Source organism: Micropterus salmoides, unplaced genomic scaffold (assembly GCF_014851395.1).
Source record: "Micropterus salmoides isolate LMB-PRFRI ecotype aquatic unplaced genomic scaffold, ASM1485139v1 Ms_hic_scaffold_13, whole genome shotgun sequence".
Taxonomy (NCBI): Eukaryota; Metazoa; Chordata; class Actinopteri; order Centrarchiformes; family Centrarchidae; genus Micropterus; species Micropterus salmoides.
Window position 1 is genome coordinate 11,170,304 of NW_024040374.1, and position 17,974 is coordinate 11,188,277.

The window sequence follows — 17,974 nt, forward strand, 5'->3', positions numbered from 1 at the left end:
TACAATCATTATTTACAACCAGATAAATGTCAGAAAAAAATATAGTTTGTTTTCTAGAGCACAAGGTTATTTCATATATTTATAAGTGATGTGTTCATGTGACAAACAATAACTTTTATTGTAAATGTGTTTCTAAAATTCAAAAAAAGCTTCTATTTATGTATACATTTACCTTGTAAAGTTTCATTTTTATAAAGTTTGGGAAAAAAACTATTTGACTGGAACAACAGCAGAAAAATAACTAATAGCAGACAGCCCTTTAAGGTTGATGACAGAATACAAGCACACCTAGCGTGGTAGTATTAGGCTCACGGTGGGATAAAAGAAAAAAAAAAATAAGATTCAGATTTTACTCACCAAACACACAACTTATATGACACATTGCTAAATACAGTATATACAGTCTGTCACATAATGCACTACTTCTCCCGGATAATGGTTGCAATTACCAATGCTTTGGTATTCTTATGTGCATTTCTTTTGTTTGCATTGGAACAACCAAAAAAAGCAGGAAAAAAAAGCCAAATCTGAGAAATTTCACACTGAACTGGGCAAAATAATTGGCACTCTTAACTTAATATTTGGAAGCACACCCTTTGGAAAAAACTGAAATCAATTGCCTCTTGTAACCATCATTGATTCTTACACCTCTGTACTGGACTTTTGGACCACTCTTCTTTGGCCAACTGCTCTAGGTCTTTGAAATTTGATGGGTTCAGTCTCCCAACTGCTGTTTTGAGATCTCTCCACAGGTGCTCTATGGGATTTAGATCTGGACTCATTGCTGGCCACTTCAGAACTCTCCAGTACTTTGTCTTAAATTATTTTAGGTGCTTTTTGAAGTATGCTTTGGGTCATTGTCCAGCTGCAAGACCCATGACCTGTGATGGAGACCCAGCTTATTGACACTGGGTCCTACATTGCACCCCAGAATTCTTTGGTAGACTTCAGATTTCATAATGCCATGCACACAGTCAAGACATCAAGTGACCATCAAAGCAACCCTGAAACATCAGTGATACCTCCACTATGTTTGACTATAGGGACTGTGTTCTTTTCTTTGAAGGCCTTATTTCGTTTTCTGAAAACAGAAGAATGATGTGCTTTACCAAAAAGCTCTATTTTAGTCTCATCTGTCCACAGGATATTGTCCCAGACGGATTTTGGCTTCCTCAGGTAGGTTTTGGCAAACTCCAAGCTGCCTCTTTTATGTTTCTGTGTCAGCAGTGGGGTCCTCCCGGGTCCTCCCTTTTCATTCAGAAGGTGACAGATAATGCAAGCTGACACCCTTTGAACCCTGTGTCTGCAGGTCAGCCTGAATTTGTGGAAGTGGACTGAGATTCTTTATCCACTATTTGAACAATCTTTCATTGCAATCTTTCATCATTTTTTTGTCTACATTCAGGGAGATTAGCTTCAGTGTAAACTTTTGACTGGTAAACATAAACATCTCTGGAGATGGACATGTAGCCTTGAGATTGTGCATGCTTTTTGGTTCTCAAATTCTCAGACAAAGATTTTCTATAGTTTCTTTTGTTCATGCTCAGTGTGGTACAGAAACCCAAAATAAAGGTTGAGTCAACTTTTTTTCCCCATTTTAACTGGTTGTAAGTGTATTTTCTATGTTGCCAGCACCTGTGAATTGCTACAGGCAAGTTTAATTACAAACAAAGTAGCATCACATGCTTAAAAGATTTTGAAAAAGGTGCCAATAATTTTGTCCAGACCACTTTTGGAGTTCTGTAATGAACGTCTCAGTTTTGGCTTTTTTCTCTGCTTTTTCTGTTGTTCCAATGCAAACAAAATAAATAAACAGGGGAATACCAAAGCATCTGTAATTGCAACAATTTTCTGGAAGAAGTAGTGCATTATGTGACAGACATGTAGGGGTGCACATATTTTTGGTCATGACTGTATATACACTAATACAGTATGTTCATGTACTTACACATACAGTACACAAAACTGTGAGTTGTTAGTTACTTAGGAAGGAACGTGTAAGGAACTAATCAGGAACAACCTGATAATTAATTGTTAATAAGTAGTTCCTGAATATCTTAGAATTGAGGACTGTATAGATAATAATGTAAAGAGAACAGACAGCGATGTTAAAGTATTGAATCATTACATAATAATAAGTTCATAAATATTTGTGAATTGACAAAACTAACGACGCATTAATTACTCATTACTTAATCATTAGTTACTCTTTTCGTGCACACCCAAGTAAAGTGATATATTATATTAAGTAATCCCTCCTGACCATTACTTTTTTTTTTCATCTACTTTTTTGTGTCCCCCCACACCCCACCAGTAAAGTGGTGGGGGTGTGTACCAGAAATACAGGCCCAAACTGTTTTGTACTCACAAACAGGAAGGTTTTCATTTTCAGGGCAAAACAGTGATTTATTAGAGAGGAAAACTCATACTGTGTTAGACAAACAGACTACATGTTTTAGAGAGCTGCCCTCTGTAAACTTTTTAATTTTTGAATAGTTTAACATCCTATCATAGATGTTTTTTGAATGAATGGCACAGCACTTCCTGAAGGTTCAACAATACCTGCATTCAGGTCAGTCAGATTTAGTGAAAAAATGTCCTGCCAGATGGGAAAAACCATTCACATCAGCCAGGGCTGGACTGGAACAAAAAATCGGCCCTGGCATTTTTGGCCGAGACGGCCCACCAAAATCATTCGGACACCCCTCACCAATACACCATCGTTTCGTTTAGGGGGTCAGATTAGTGGCGTGGTGAAACACTGAGAGGTGAAACTGCACAAGATTGGTGTCCATGACCACAAGGCAAGAATATATTTTGACAGACCTACTATTTATAAAAAATATTTATAGATAAAATATTTGGTAGGTGGGTCTGGGGATCCTCCCCCCAGAACATGTCTAGCATTAAACACTTAATTTCCTGCATTCTGGAGACATTTTCTGCACCAATTTATGGTGGAAATGTCTTTATTTTTGTAAAAGGAAGCACAAAATTCAGGTGGCAGGTGACAATTCACAAGCTATTTTTCAGAACATTTTTAACAAATACTTTTAAACGGTGGGTACATGTCCCCAGCGTCCCCATTGTAAATGACCCTCCCTCCCTAAAGGTTGAACTACTCCATGCTTAAGGCTTCACTTCCACTCACGTCCTGCTCCCTCTCTCACTCAGCACTCGGCCACCACAGCTAGTGTACTCCTTCAGGTGCCAGTGCCTGCACTACGTAGGGTACTGCAGCTGATGTTGAAGCTACTGCAGCCCCGTTAGCAAACACATTTGAACACAACATTTGGCGGCCTTCGTCTGAAGAATGTTTTTTTTAATGGCCCGCAACCATAGACTGTATAGCCCGCAACGCAAGAAAGAGAGCGCAGAGGGGGCTAGTAAGAGATGTGACTGGGCCGCTGTCCATGCTTTATGGGCCGATCGTTGGCCCGTTTAAAAAAAAAGTTATATAAATAAATAATGTACATTGCACCGGCCCCAAAGGTGCGTCGGCCTACCGGGCATTTGTCCGGTATGCCAGATTATCAGTCCAGCCCTGATATCAGCCTCTACTTGTACTACGAATTAGGACATTTCTCAGCAATTGCGGCAGAGAATCTACTAAAGTTGGCTTCCTTTACTTGCAACGTCTTGCTTAACTATGAAAACTAGACTATCACATAGCACGTGGTGTCTGACGGTCTGCCTGTCTGTTTAGCTGTGTTGTTTAAGGCATATCCATATAAAGTCAAATATGTTGCTTACTTCACGGAATAATTGTAGAACTAATTAACAATAAAAATAGAAGTATACATGTATTAATTTTATAGTATTCCCCAAGCTTTTACAGAGCTCCCAGTGGGGACTATGAATGTCAGGCTGAGATTCATCTTCTCATTCAGTGTAATGTTTGTGTGTGAAGGTTGTTCTTGTTCTCTTTATCTCAGGATAAATGAGGTCACACTTCAGTATGTCACAGTCCCAATATACAGTATAACAGACTCTCCACTGGGAGTGGAGTCCATCAAAACAGGGTTTTTTAATATTACAACATATGTAGGAACACAGCTTGATCCTGTTTCTCAGAGGAGACTGGCTCGCCTGTAATGGCTCCTATATTGTTAATAAAGAATCAAAATAGAGCAGGAGGATGTCATGATGGTATAATTTACCTCATGCCCTCTGGATTGACTGTAACTATTCCCTGTGGGTTTTAAACTCTGGTTGTGTTGGAATGGGTGTTATTATCAATAATCAGAACTGCCAATTTGTGTTCAGATACATTCACAATGACGATAAAATCTTTTTTTTTTAAAGGGAAATGTACAATATTAAACATAAATGTTACTATTCCATGTCTTGTACCAGTCATTTGGTGAGTCACAATTCAAACAGACAGAACGGCACTAAACAAACAGGACACACAATACAAACTTCCAATCGAACACCACATCAGTACTCAGCATGTGTAGTTAGACAAATTAAAAGCAAGAATATTTGTATACAAAGCAGGTTACAGAGGTTAGTGTTGAGTACCTTTTAACAGAATTCAATTTGGCATTACACTGACAGAACTGCAACTCTTTGTGAAAAGGGAGCCAGTTCAAATATCCTCGCCCTCACAAGTGACAGATATAATGGTTTATAATCAGTGGGTGTTATTTTTTAATTAAAATATTATGTGGATAAGTGCTATAATTCAATTCAGATCACAAGGCATTCGACCTGCAGGCAACTTTGCAGCACTACAGTCTGTGTGGAAAGACTGTCATGCAAGTCAATCTTACATCACCGATCTGAGATAATTATCATTAAACCATAAAGCGACAGACTGGCATTCCCATGAACCATTTCTCAAGCTTAAGTCCCATTGACTTACAGCACAAAAACAACAAAAACAGCACCCTCTTCCTGTTGTGTGCTGCACATCTAATAGATTTCCCCCTCAAATCTGAGCGGAAACACAGCAACATGAGAATCTGTAAAATATATATTTTTAACCACTGTTAAAGGGTAACAATGTGTTATACAAACTGTGTCCAACAACCTACTTTTGACTGCAGTTTGCCACACGTCTGCCTGTCTGGGGTATGACAGGGTGAACACGGGTCACAACAGGGTTACTATCGTACAAGTTACAAGTTTTGAGATATCCATCTCTGAGATTTATGCCACCGTATGCCACACAGTTGGGGCAAAAAGCATTTTGTTTATGCCTTTAAAAAATCACTCTCTTTCAAAAAAACAATATCCTAGTTACTCTTCTAGTTCATAGAGATAATTAAAAATTATATATATATATATCAAGGTCAAGACCTTTATTTGTCCCCAAGGGGCGTTTTTGCTGCAGTAGCAAAGAAGTTGACACCCAGTACATAACAACAAAGACGACAACAACGATTAAAAATACAGGGTAAGACCAATGGGTAAATTAATACCACAACATTAAAAGTTTAAGTTCAAGTGAGCCTTATGTGCAGACGTTAACTATTCTTTACAGAGTTAAGCAGAGAGATAGCAGAGGGAACGAAGGAGAATTTACATCGATTTGTTTTGGCCTATGGTTGACTGAAGCGGGAACCAGAAGGCAGCTTCTTAAATTCTGCATGCAGGGGGTGAGAACTATCAAACATGATGGATTCTGCCTTTTTAAGCACATGCTAACTTTATTTAACATACCAGCAAGCAAGAAGCATACCAGCAAATACATGAAACAGTAAAGATGGACTCAATAAAGGATTTATAAAACAATGTCATCAGGGATCTGTCCCCTTGAAACTTAGCTAGCTTTCTCAGACAGAAAAGATGTTGCTGAATTTTCTTACTCAGCATATCTGTGTTTAGTTCAAAGGTCAGCTTATTATCAATGATGATTCCCAGATACGACTCAACAATTTCAACCTCTTTTCCATCTATAATTGTCTTTTCAGGAGTTGGATGGTGACGTCTAAAATCAATGCACATGTCCTTTGTCTTTGTAACATTTAAGTCTAAAAAGGCTTCTTTGCACCAGTTTAAAAAATAGTGTAGTACAGAGCCGTGCAATGTTTCAGTGGAGTCCATTAAACTTACAATGACTGTGTCATCTGCAAACTTTACAATATAGTTATTGGTCAGTTCACTGCTGCAGTCGTTAGTGTACATAAAAGAGGAGCCTTGAGGGGAGCCGGTTGATGTCACTGATATTCCAGAAAGATGTCCATTTACTCTCACTGTCTGTGTCCTGTTAGTGAGAAAGTCCAAAATCCAGCCCACCAGGTTCAAGTCCAACCCGAAGTTTTCTGTGAGCTTCTGCACCAATAAATAGGGCTGAATGGTGTTGAAGGCAGACAAAAAATCCACAAACAGCAGTCTGACATGGTTTTTATTACCCTCTAAATGCTTGTATATGAGGTTGAGCAGAGTTATGGTAGCGTCCTGCACCCCCCTGTTTGCTCTGTATGCAAACTGCAGGGGGTCGAGGAGGTGTTAAGTCTTACCCAGCAGTTCTTTCTTTATCAGTTTTTCAAAGGAATTCATAACTAATAAAGTTAGAGCCGCAGGTCTGTAGTCATTCAGAATTTTTGGGTGGTTGCTTTTTGCGATGGGAATAATTGTAGATTGTTTCCATAAGTTTGGGACTCTATGTTGGCACAAAGACAGGTTAAAAATATAATAAAAAATGAAGCCTAATTGATCCGTACAATGGGTCAGCATGCGGCTGCTAATGTTGTCGGGGCCAGGACTTGTACAAGACATGTTTGAAAGTGTTCACAACAAAGAAGACCAGAGTTAATTAGACTGTCCCTTAAAGCACCCATTTCTTTACTATAATCGTGGACATCGAACCTAGAATAAAACTTTTTAAACTCCTGTGCCAGTGCAGAGTCTGCCGTAAAACCTTCTAAAAATGTCTTTTTCCTTGATCTGTCATTAAGTCCAACATTATTCTTGACACTGTCCCATGCTGAGCCCAAACTATTATTACTTAGTTGTCTTTCTACTTTATCTTTATAACCCCTTTTGCACCTTTTTATTTTTATTTTTATTTATATATATATATATATATATATATATATATATATACACTGTGCCAAAATTATTTACATACAAAAAATCAATAAAAACTAATTTTAAAGTAGATCTTACATTATAATGTATTTCAGTGCAAAATCACAATCAGAAAGAGCTTTATTGCCAAGTAGAATTTTACATGTACGAGGAACTGCTTGGTAGGATAGAGACTTCCTCTGTGCGAGTGAGATATACCTGTTATCCAAATGGGATTTGAAAACAATATCTTGAGCGTTTGTTTGACCCTTTTGGAGTATATTGGGTGGGGTTTACTTTCATTGTAAAAATGATTACAAGCCAGAGGGTATAAACTGCTTAACAGTTGACTGAGTATACTTATTTGTCGCTGAATAAGGACTTGTTTGGATTTTTATTTAAAGTAAACATCATAGCCACTCGGCTCAGATACTGCAGTTGATTGATTCAAATGTTTCAGTACCTCTAATTAGGTAGAGGATTTGTGTATCAAGGGTCTTGACTTAATATCACAAGTAAATCAATGGTATTTGTGCTGCCAAGCAAGAGAAGATAGACTGAAAACCATCACGCATCTTGATAGTAACTACCACCAGGGGGCTGCTATCCATGGTTTGTTCCTTTTGGAAAAACATTATTTTAAATGTGTCATGTTTTTAAACCCAAAACAATGTGTCGTTAACCTGATAGACAGTTAAACTCAATGCATACGTAACTTGATGACAAACAAGTTACCACATTTAATTTTTCAATTAAGTGTGCATCAGACCTGATCTGTTAATAAAAAATACATTACAGTACACAAAACAGCATAAATCTATACCTACCTGACATATTGACCCAGACTGCATAGAGATTCTGTAACTTCACATGCCATTTCCTTTAAGGATTTATTTTCAAATGATAAACATCTCATTTTGTGCCCAAAGTCATTTTACGTTCTGGAAGATGTGTGTCACACTCACCTTTTGGAAGTGAAAACTGTTGTGTGAAAACACGAGGGAACTCTGAACTGACTGATAATGAAACAAGAGATTATCGGGCTGACCCGTGGAAGACTTCTTTTGCTCTTTGACTCTGATTACTGGTCGTTACCTTTTGTATGAGCAGGATAGAGGAATGCTGAAGACAGCAGCATGTTACATGGAATATATGACAGGGGGAAACAGTGAAAGTGCAAAGCAGGAGACCTGTGGCAAAACAGGTCATGTCATAAAGTAATTAGTTTAACATTGAGATGTGCAGGAGTCAAATAAAGAGGTAGTATGATGAAGTACATGTTCTTCTTCTGAAGATCTATGATGTTAGAAAATGCTTGTTTGAGGATACTCAAAACCAGTCACCAAGAATAAGTGATGAAAGGAAACTATAAATGCTACACAAATATTGTAATGTCATTACAGAGAAATAAAGATAATAGAGATACCATAAGAGATTTACATCATGTAAGGATTAGGCGTTATTGAGAGGTCTTCAGGGTTCACTTTATTGTCTTTATTCTATTTGACCACTTCTATTCACTTTTAAAGTTCTTCATGGCCTCTCGCCTTGTTATATTTCTGAACGTTTAGTCCCATACACACCAGCACGTACCTTGAGATCCTCGGGCAGAGGTCTGTTGTCTGTTCCAGAGTCTCGACTGAAAACTAAAGGGGACAGAGCGTTTGCTGTCAGGGCCCTGAGGCTCTGGAACAGCCTGCCCGAGGAAATCAGATCGGCTGAGTCAGTGAACTCTTTTAAGTCCCTTCTTAAAACATACTTTTATAGGAGAGCCTTTCCCGATCTTATTTGACTTTATTTTATCCCTTTTATTTTATTCTATTTTACTAATTTTATATTTATCTTAAACGTGTATTTTAGTCTTTTCAATGTTTTCATGCTTTTATCTTGTATTGTTTTTGTATTACTGTTTTTGGGTATTATTGTCTTTACACTTGTTAAAGCACTTTGTAACTTGTTTTTGAAAAGTGCTCTACAAATGAAGATTATTATTATTATTATTATTATTTATACAACACACGGTTGCACACAGTTAGAATAGAAGAGGAACAATAATAGGCAATAAAATAAAACAAACTATATAAAAGATAGCACTAAAATAAGAAATAAAAAGGGAAACTAAATAGTGCAAATGAAGAAAGCTTATAGGAGGGTAGTGGAAGGATTGCAGGATTAGCTCTACATGTGGTTGCAGGGGTTAAAGGAGTAAATAAATCATTAAATAAATATTTGCTAGCACTGTTTAAAACATCGTCAAGATTATTTTCATTTTAATCCCAGTTTGTCTGTGTGATGTTTGAACAGGTGTCTTAACTTTTTAAATATAAAATGTAGTTTTGTGTTGTTTTTGTCTGTTATTTTATGGTATTTATTTTCCATGTTTTGGTAATCCGTGTTGGTTGATTACAAAGGGGTGCACTGTATTTTTTTTAATGGATGAATAAACTGAACCTTGAGATGAAAGACAGGATAATATGTATAAAGCACATAGACTCATGTACAGGAATGAATGATCTGGGTCTTAAGATCTTTTGTTAGAATATTTGCAGTGATTTAGCTGTCATGTGGCTTTGAGAAATGCTAATCTAAAGTAGAGGAAACGGCAGCAAAGGCACGTTTAACCTTTAGGTGTAGACTTTGCTCTGAGGACCTGAGGGTCTTTACAGTGGGGTGAAGGGTTATCAACTGTGTAATGTTTTGTAAGTCCTCTTATGCATTGATATATCGGATATCCTTGAAAGCACTGCAATTGAAATCCCTGGATATGATCCCGTTAGGTTTCACTCTCATCTGCCCAAGTAGTTCTGCAATTCAACACCAACATTTACCAAAGTGGGACATTTCCCGGAGCTAAATCTCATCAAAGGGTTTCTGATGGGCTTTTTTAGGGCTGTGACATGACAACGTTTGAGAATGGCACAAAAAGAGTAATGGTTTATTGTTTTCTGTGTCAGAGTGCTGTGGTTGCTGCACGAATGTGAGCTTCTGCGGAAATAAGGGTTACTCAAAGGCAGTGCGAATGAAGAGCCTCCTGTAAGAGTGGTAGGTGGATGAAAACCTGCGATTTGATGAGGACCCTCACTGAGGAGCCGGTCCCACTCAGCTTCACCTAATGGGACTGAAGTGGATGATGGGTAACCAGGGCAGAAGGGCTGTGAAGATGATCAGATGATCCATTTTTCTCACAGTGCAGTATATCATACAACACATAGGAAAAGTGATGTTGAAGAATAGTGAAAATATGATTTATTAGGGGTTTGGGGGCAGATGGGCTTGTTTTCAGGTCCCCTGTCATTTTAAGTAAAATGTTTGACACCCTAAATGACAAATTAATTTATATATGATCCTAATACTATTCCCATAGTGAACAGTGTATCTGGATTCCTCTGATAATAGACCTTATATAAATCTGCAGTATCTGTGGTAATCAGTTGACCTTATCACACCTAATTCTAATTTCATATAATGCCATCAGGACTTTTATATATTTGCCAAATCATCATCCCAATACAACAATAGAAAGAATTTCCATAACAAACACAACTGATGCAGGAGTGCTTAAAAAAGTTTTTTCCAAAGAGCTCCTGCATCAGTTGTGTCTGCACAGAAACTGAACATTTACGGCTCCAAACTAACTGACACCACGTCAAAGAACCAGCACAAATCGCTACATCAGCCTCGGCAGACAGAGGAGCTGAGTGTATAATGTTTATTTTTGATGACAATGTTTGTGGGTGCGTGTATATTTTACTACAGACTGCTTTTTTAATGAGGGCTGGTAATGGTTCAAGATCACTAATGGCTTGAGACTGGCTGTCTTGATAGACACACTTGATAGCTATGTGTGAAAAAGAAATGGTCAGATTGCAGGAATGCAGATGGCAATGTTGTGTAACTTTGATCCTTTTAGGCTACCAGGTAGAGTGCAGATTTATTTAATCTGGAGATGACGTGCAGATTTTTATCCCCCCCATTGATCACTTTGGTTGAAGAAGGGAGAATTTCAGTCCACCAAGATTTTCTTTGGTTGACAGCCCTAAAAAAAGAAACTGCTTTTTCGAGTAGAGCAGCTCTCAATAAGACTAGTAATTAAGGCTCTTCTTATGATACATGTACAGTTCTTCAAGCTGCTCAAATAATATTATACAATAAGAGCAAATGTACAAGTGAGAATAAGATCCAGTGCAAAGGTTGACTTCAGCTGTCCATGCCAACACTCTGAGCAGAAAAGGACAGAGCTCCCACTCTGCTGCTTGTTCTGGGTACCACACAAATAATCCACACAGGAAACACTATTTGACAATACAATCCCAACCTCGTGCATCAATACAGTCCATTAAATGCCACCGGTTACCTGAAGTGTCAAAATACATTATTACACAAATGTATTTCCTGGAGTGAACCCTGACCCTCATTAGGCACGATTCAATTGATAGTGAACAAACCACACAATCACTCAAGATAATAAACAAATGCGAAATTTAAATGAATAGTTTGTCATTTTGGGAAATCTGCTCATTAGCTTTCTTGCTAAAAGACAGATGAAAAGATCAATACTCTTTATGTGTCCAATATGACGCTACAGCTAGGCGACAGTTAGCTTAATTTAGAAAACCTAGAAAAACCTAGGTGTAAAGACAAAATGTTTCAGTTTTAGGGGTGTTATGTGTTATTTCCTGGCCAGACACAGCGACTTCCTGGAGTCTTTGGGAAATCACTGTCCTCATGCCCCATAGTTGTTACTAAACTAGAAGCCCACTGTTAAAAAAAAAAAAAAAAAAAAAAAAAAAATCAGCAAGTGGTGGAAGTACTAAGATATTTCACTTCAGTAAAAGTAGCAATACCACAGTGTAGATATACTCTGTTACAAGTAAAAGTACTAGCATCAAAAACTTTCACAATGAAAGTACAGCTGAGTATTGCCTGAAAGTTCAAAGTTGAACGTTGTGTTATTTGTACACACATCAATGACAGCGGGATGATTTGACATTACAAGTGTAGGCTATAAACAACTGTTCAACTGCATTTTTTGGGAATATATCTATGTTTGCAGTTCTCTAGCCCCCTAACCTTAACTAGAACTGGGGAGCATAGGACCTTTTGTCATGTTACCATTTAGTGTCATATAAATCTTGGGAACATAGGACCCTGGGAAAATGGGAATGACACCAATTTGTTTTTTTCTCTTAAGAGCTTCATGTGGGCAAACTAGGAAATAGTTTACCTGTGTTAGTTTGACAATCAGAGGGGAACAAACTACACCGGACACCGCTGTGAAGGAACAGTCCAAATCCCAAAGAATGGCACTACCTTTTTCTTAAACATATCAACTATCCCAGTAGTATTTAAGGCAGAAAAATAGGCTACTTAAAGTGTACAGGAGGCTTACATGTTGCAAACTAAAGTGAGCCAGTTGTTTACTGCTGAGCGAACCATCTTCTCTCCAGAGGATCTTGGGCTCCGTTCCTTGTCTGGGAATGTGTGTGCGCGCTTTTGACCTGTAGTGAAACTACTGCGGTGTCAGCACTTCTGAGTCCGATATAAACGGCCGCCTCCTGCCTTTCACCCTCTTCCATGTTGAGAGAACGGCCGGCCAAACCGTTTCCCAGAGCCAAACGAACAACCACCGCCTCCTCCGTATCACAACAACATGACCTCCGCCGCTCAGCCCATATTCTCCAAAGGCGAGGACTGCAAGGCCTCCTGGCACGACGCAAACGCCGGCTACAATGAAACCGACACACACCTGGAGATCATGGGCAAACCCGTGATGGAGCGCTGGGAGACCCCGTACATGCACTCGCTTTCGACCGTCGCAGCCTCAAAAGGTAAAAGTGGCAGTTTGAGTAAATGGACGTTTAATGGCATCCATTATCGGACACACACTCTTTTCATTGCTGCGTCCGATAATGGACTACAGGACTGCCCCAAAATAGCTGCGCTCTTTTACTGTCATTTAAATTGTTGCTTGCTTTCAGCTGAGTATAACTTCAAAACACGGACAACCAAGTAGCCTACATATTGTCAGTAAGACATTAAATCAGCACACTGTACCCAACTGTTGCTTGACTACTTTATAGTTTGTGTAAAAAAAAAGAAGAGATTTTTGTTAAAGGGTGAGGGGCATTAAAAACAAATTTTAATCACATGTTTAGACTATTCGCAAACATTAATACAACTTTTATTTATGGGAAATAGCCTATGCATTTTTGAAAGTTTGTGAGGTGGTTGTATTATTGAGATTTTGTTATACTATATACTTGTAATTCTAATGTTTGGGAGTTTTTACACACCTTTTTAGCGTTTTCCTTAATTTTTGATAAATGATCTGTGGTAACGCAGGAGAGTGTGGGCAGCGTGGTGCTCGGTGAATACTACAGCAGCTGTTACTCTACTCATGAAGTCTGCGGGGGGGGGGGCGCGCTCATATTCTCTTAGCTTCCACACATCCTTGCAGACGCGTGAAGAGACATGTATGTGCACTACAACTGTCGACGCCACACCGCACAAATGCGTTTATTTTGCATGAACTACTTACACACGTATGAAGCAGTCAGCTACATTGGGAATTTTGGACACTGACAATGTCACAATATTGGATTAATTCTTAAACTGGAAGTTCAGTTTGACTGTTTCAGTGGGCCTATGTTATCCCTCAGAATTTTCAAATCTTTTTTTTTTTTTTGCAATTACATGCAACAATTTTGAATGTACAGGATGTGAAAATGTAATTTTCTCATTGGAAATGTCACTTAATATTTATATTTATATAGTGTCTAAATAATGCAGTTTCATGCATTTTTGCAGACAATTTTCCTACAAACTGGAATTAAAATGTGAATAATGTATTGAGCTGCTGATTAAAAGGTTCACAAATCATTATGAAGGGGTCAAGCACCAACAAATAGCCTTTACCCCTCATCTATTTTTATGCATCTCTGAAAGGAAATGAAACCCTTTGACCTTTCTGCCTAACCACATGTTACAACCAACTGGCTTTCCCTCCACACCCAGCAAACACGGGGAGAAACCTCAAACTCGAAACGTGGAGAGTATGGTCTAGGGTCTTGCTAGTCTATAAGAGCAATGGCTCAAAAATAATGCTATTGGTATGTTACTGAGCTTCAACAAGCTTCATTGGAGGTGGGGTTGTACAAGTGAAACTCAAATGACTTTGGTTTTGTTTAGGAGCATTCAGGAGACTTTATATCGAATTTGTTATTAAACACTGTAGAGAGACAGCTTTGCTGGAATTGAACCCATGATAGATACAGTGTATTCATCTTAGACCACTGGACAACTGAATGCCTCAAACTGAACTTTTGAAAATTTCAGTGTTCATAGTCATTCAGTAGTTGAGCCAATTTGTCACAAAAGGAGGGAAATACCATAATAGTGAATACCATGACCATGAATAGTCCCTGCCTATTTACACACAAACACAGCATCAAAGCTCTCCTAGGACATTTAGAGTAAACAAAAATATTCTTATTGTGGTGTTGTGCCCAATAGGTGGTCGGGTTCTGGAGATCGGTTTCGGCATGGCCATCGCCGCCACTAAAATTGAGTCTTTCCCCATTGAGGAGCACTGGATCATCGAGTGCAACGACGGCGTCTTCGCCAGACTGGAGAACTGGGCCAAGTCTCAGCCACATAAGGCCAGTAGACCCCACAGATGAATCATCATGCCAGTGTTATCTTGTTGGATTACTGGAACATGTGCACAGGTCTCGTTTTACTGTTAAATGTGAAGATGCGGATGAATGAGATTGGTGTTTATGTTGCTGCAGGTCGTCCCACTGAAGGGCCTCTGGGAGAACGTTGTTCCCACCCTGCCAGACAACCACTTCGATGGTAAGAAATCAAACCAGGCATGGGGAAATTTCACACATGTGACAATGTCACATGTGGAGATATTCAGCACACAGTTTAGCTTGATGCACCTGAGTTTATAGTTATATTGGAGCACACAGTTGGTGTAAATAACAAAATATTTCCGTAGGCTAAACACCACAGTACTGTCAAACAGTGTCTTCCCTTTACGCTTTGTCAAATCTGACGAGTGGAGAATTGTTTACCTTGACAGGGTGAAAGCATTACTGCAACCTAGTTTGGACGCTTAGTTTAAAGTTATTGATTGTTAAAACTTGGTATGAGGATGCGCTATCCATTCAAGGTTCCTCAATGTTTCAACCACCGGTGTCTGAGATGAACACTCTTTGAGCCACTTAATAAAATGTGTGGAAAACTGATTAATTTACTTATTGTATGCACACTGCTAAAACTGATGTCCCTCTTCTCTCAGGTATCCTGTATGACACATACCCCCTGTCAGAGGAAACGTGGCACACTCACCAGTTTGACTTCATTAAGGTAGGTAGTTAAAATCCAAACACAACACCCTAATAAGTTACACTCAACCCTGCTGTGTAGGGCAGCAGGAGTCCTGAAAAGATTACAATTATGGAGGATGATAAACACTGAATACTTGGATTTGTTCGCATGAAAAGTGGGGAAAAAAAGATACTGAATAATAGTACAAAACATGTATCAACAAACCGTATTAATGACTTTAGTGCAAAGATATCCAGACAGAGCTAAAGGACTGATTTGATGTGGTGGTGTTTGTTTGCAGGGTCACGCTCACAGGCTGCTGAAGACTGGCGGGGTCCTCACCTACTGCAACCTGACCTCCTGGGGCGAGCTGCTCAAGAACAAATACAGCAACATTGACAAGATGTTTGAGGTTGGTCACCTTCATTACTTCCTCAAGGAAAAACGGTTTTATTTATACTTTACTGTTACAGGTTATGGGTTCCAATTTCATACTACAGTAATTGTATACATTATGTACTTTATAATATCCTTTATTGTATGCTGCTTTTTGCATTTAGCAAACAACAAATAAAACAACATAATTTTACCATGTTATAATAACTTTAATTTTACAATATGTGCACTGTTGGAGCCTAAGAGATCACACTACCAGGTTCAGAAACAGCTTCTTCTCCTATCTGAATATGGCTACCTCTGAAATCTACTCACCCATTTACAACCCCCACCCCTTCAAGTAAAGCCCCCTGAACCCAGCACCACACACACATACACACTCCTCCCTTGTTCACTCCACGACCAACACTCCCATCCTGATCTCTCCCCTCTCTGTTTCTGCACTTTAATGACTCTTTTTGCACTACTGTCATGTTTACAATTCCATTTGTACAGCCCTACTACTAGTACAAATACCTGAGATATACTACCTCATTCAGTGCAAGTTTGTAAACATGTTGTTTTTTTTATTCATGCATATTTTATTTTTATTTTAGCTGTGTATGACGCTATGTATTTTTTTTTGTATTCATTCTGTCTTTTTTGAGTAAATTTGTCATTTAAAACCTGCTTTAAATTAGTTTGTAGTGTAGAATAGGGACACAGCTATTGTCATTAAAGTTATTTCAACCACAATTTTTTGTAAAGATCAGATCAGGATGAAAGGTACATATTTTTATTTGAAGACTTACATCCCTAAAATGTTTGATTTCAGTGGAGAGTTTTAGTGACATGTTGCAGTGAACAGTGTCTTGCAAAGAAGAGTAAACGTCATAATACCTATCAGTAGTTCAGTCACTTGATTGAGCTGAGGGCGTCCTGAATTACGTGCTGCGGTAGTTTCATGGTTAATGATAAACAAGATCAGGCTGGTGGGTCTGATAAAGCCATGAGCCACCTCACACTGACCTGTTAATGATTTTCAGGAGACCCAGGTGCCTCATCTGCTGCAAGCCGGCTTCAAGAAGGAGAAAATTAGCACCACCACCATGGACATTGCACCACCCAGCGAATGCAAATACTATTCCTTCAATAAGATGATCACACCCACCATCATCAAGGAGTAAAGTCCGAAGACACTGCTGCAACTTTTTTATTTTTACTATAATGTGCCTTCTCATTTGACCTTCCTGACCTCCTCAGTCTGTTTATTTCAGTGTTTGCCATCTTTCAATAAAGCCAAGTCCATCCAAACTCAGTTTACAAGGTGCATGTATTCATTATACATTCATTTTGTGGTTTAAATTTCAATATTTCAAGCTATTTACAGACTAACTTCTTGATCCGAGTTGAAGTTTTGGTGTTTATTAAGGTCGTGTAGGCGCTCCCTCCAAGCAGACTGTGCTACATATATCTACTGATACATTTTATTCTTCACAGCAGCAAATATGTGAGACAACAGCAGACTGAAACCACAAGAAACCACCATAAATGCACTTACACCCCACCGAGCCTCATCTGTTTTAAGTCTTAAATCACCCAGTATGTTTTCTTGCATAACCCAAATTTAGACCAAGCAGTAGATTTATTGCAGCATGTTTAAATGCTTGCTTTGTCATGAACTTCAGACCGTATAGTCTAAGATTCAGACATCATCTCTTTTCTCACTGTTCAACACTGCAGATTTGTGTTAGTCCTGTGGGAATTTGTCTATGAAATGCAAAATTGCTCAGCGGCATGCATGTGAGGAGTATGCTTTTCCAAATTTAGTGTACTAAATTGAGTGAATTTTTTTCAAATAAGCATGAAGAAAACGAGCAGGTTGCTCAGTTTTCAAATTAAAAACCTTTAATTAGATTTATTTTATGATACAGTAAAGTGAGAATGAGCAATATGCAATAATATGCATAATACTCTGGTGTCTTAAAGACATGTTTAATGTTCAGCTTTCCCTCATAATGAAAAGCAATAAAACAATAAATCAGCTGTTACCCAGTAGACTGAGATGGACACAGAGTACAGTATGTTTTCATTTACAGCCGCAGATAACAGTGTGTGTTATCTCAACATGTGGGAATAAGTCACCACCTGGCGAGTGCACATTAATCATTGGATGGTCAGATGATGCAACACCAGGCTGCAGTCAGGTGGGAAACTACAGCAGCTGGCAGAGCTGAGATCTGAATCA

General features: G+C 38.6%; 1 protein-coding gene across 1 annotated transcript; it reads left to right on the plus strand.

The window, feature by feature from the left end:
• Positions 1-12,495: 12,495 nt before the first annotated feature.
• Positions 12,496-17,044, plus strand: gamt (guanidinoacetate N-methyltransferase). The gene is made up of 6 exons (XM_038715528.1): positions 12,496-12,845; positions 14,530-14,675; positions 14,808-14,871; positions 15,323-15,390; positions 15,653-15,763; positions 16,773-17,044. Exons 1-6 carry the CDS (start codon positions 12,668-12,670, stop codon positions 16,911-16,913), a joined length of 708 nt encoding a protein of 235 aa, XP_038571456.1. The 5' UTR covers positions 12,496-12,667; the 3' UTR covers positions 16,914-17,044.
• Positions 17,045-17,974: the final 930 nt, after the last annotated feature.

What these genes read in the sequence shown, in the direction of transcription:
- gamt (XM_038715528.1), top strand. Translation starts at nt 12,668, where the DNA reads ATGACCTCCGCCGCTCAGCCCATATTCTCCAAAGGCGAGGACTGCAAG. An exon ending in GACCGTCGCAGCCTCAAAAG is followed by an intron (nt 12,846 to 14,529) that starts GTAAAAGTGGCA and finishes TGTGCCCAATAG; the next exon opens with GTGGTCGGGTTCTGGAGATC. An exon ending in ACATTGACAAGATGTTTGAG is followed by an intron (nt 15,764 to 16,772) that starts GTTGGTCACCTT and finishes AATGATTTTCAG; the next exon opens with GAGACCCAGGTGCCTCATCT.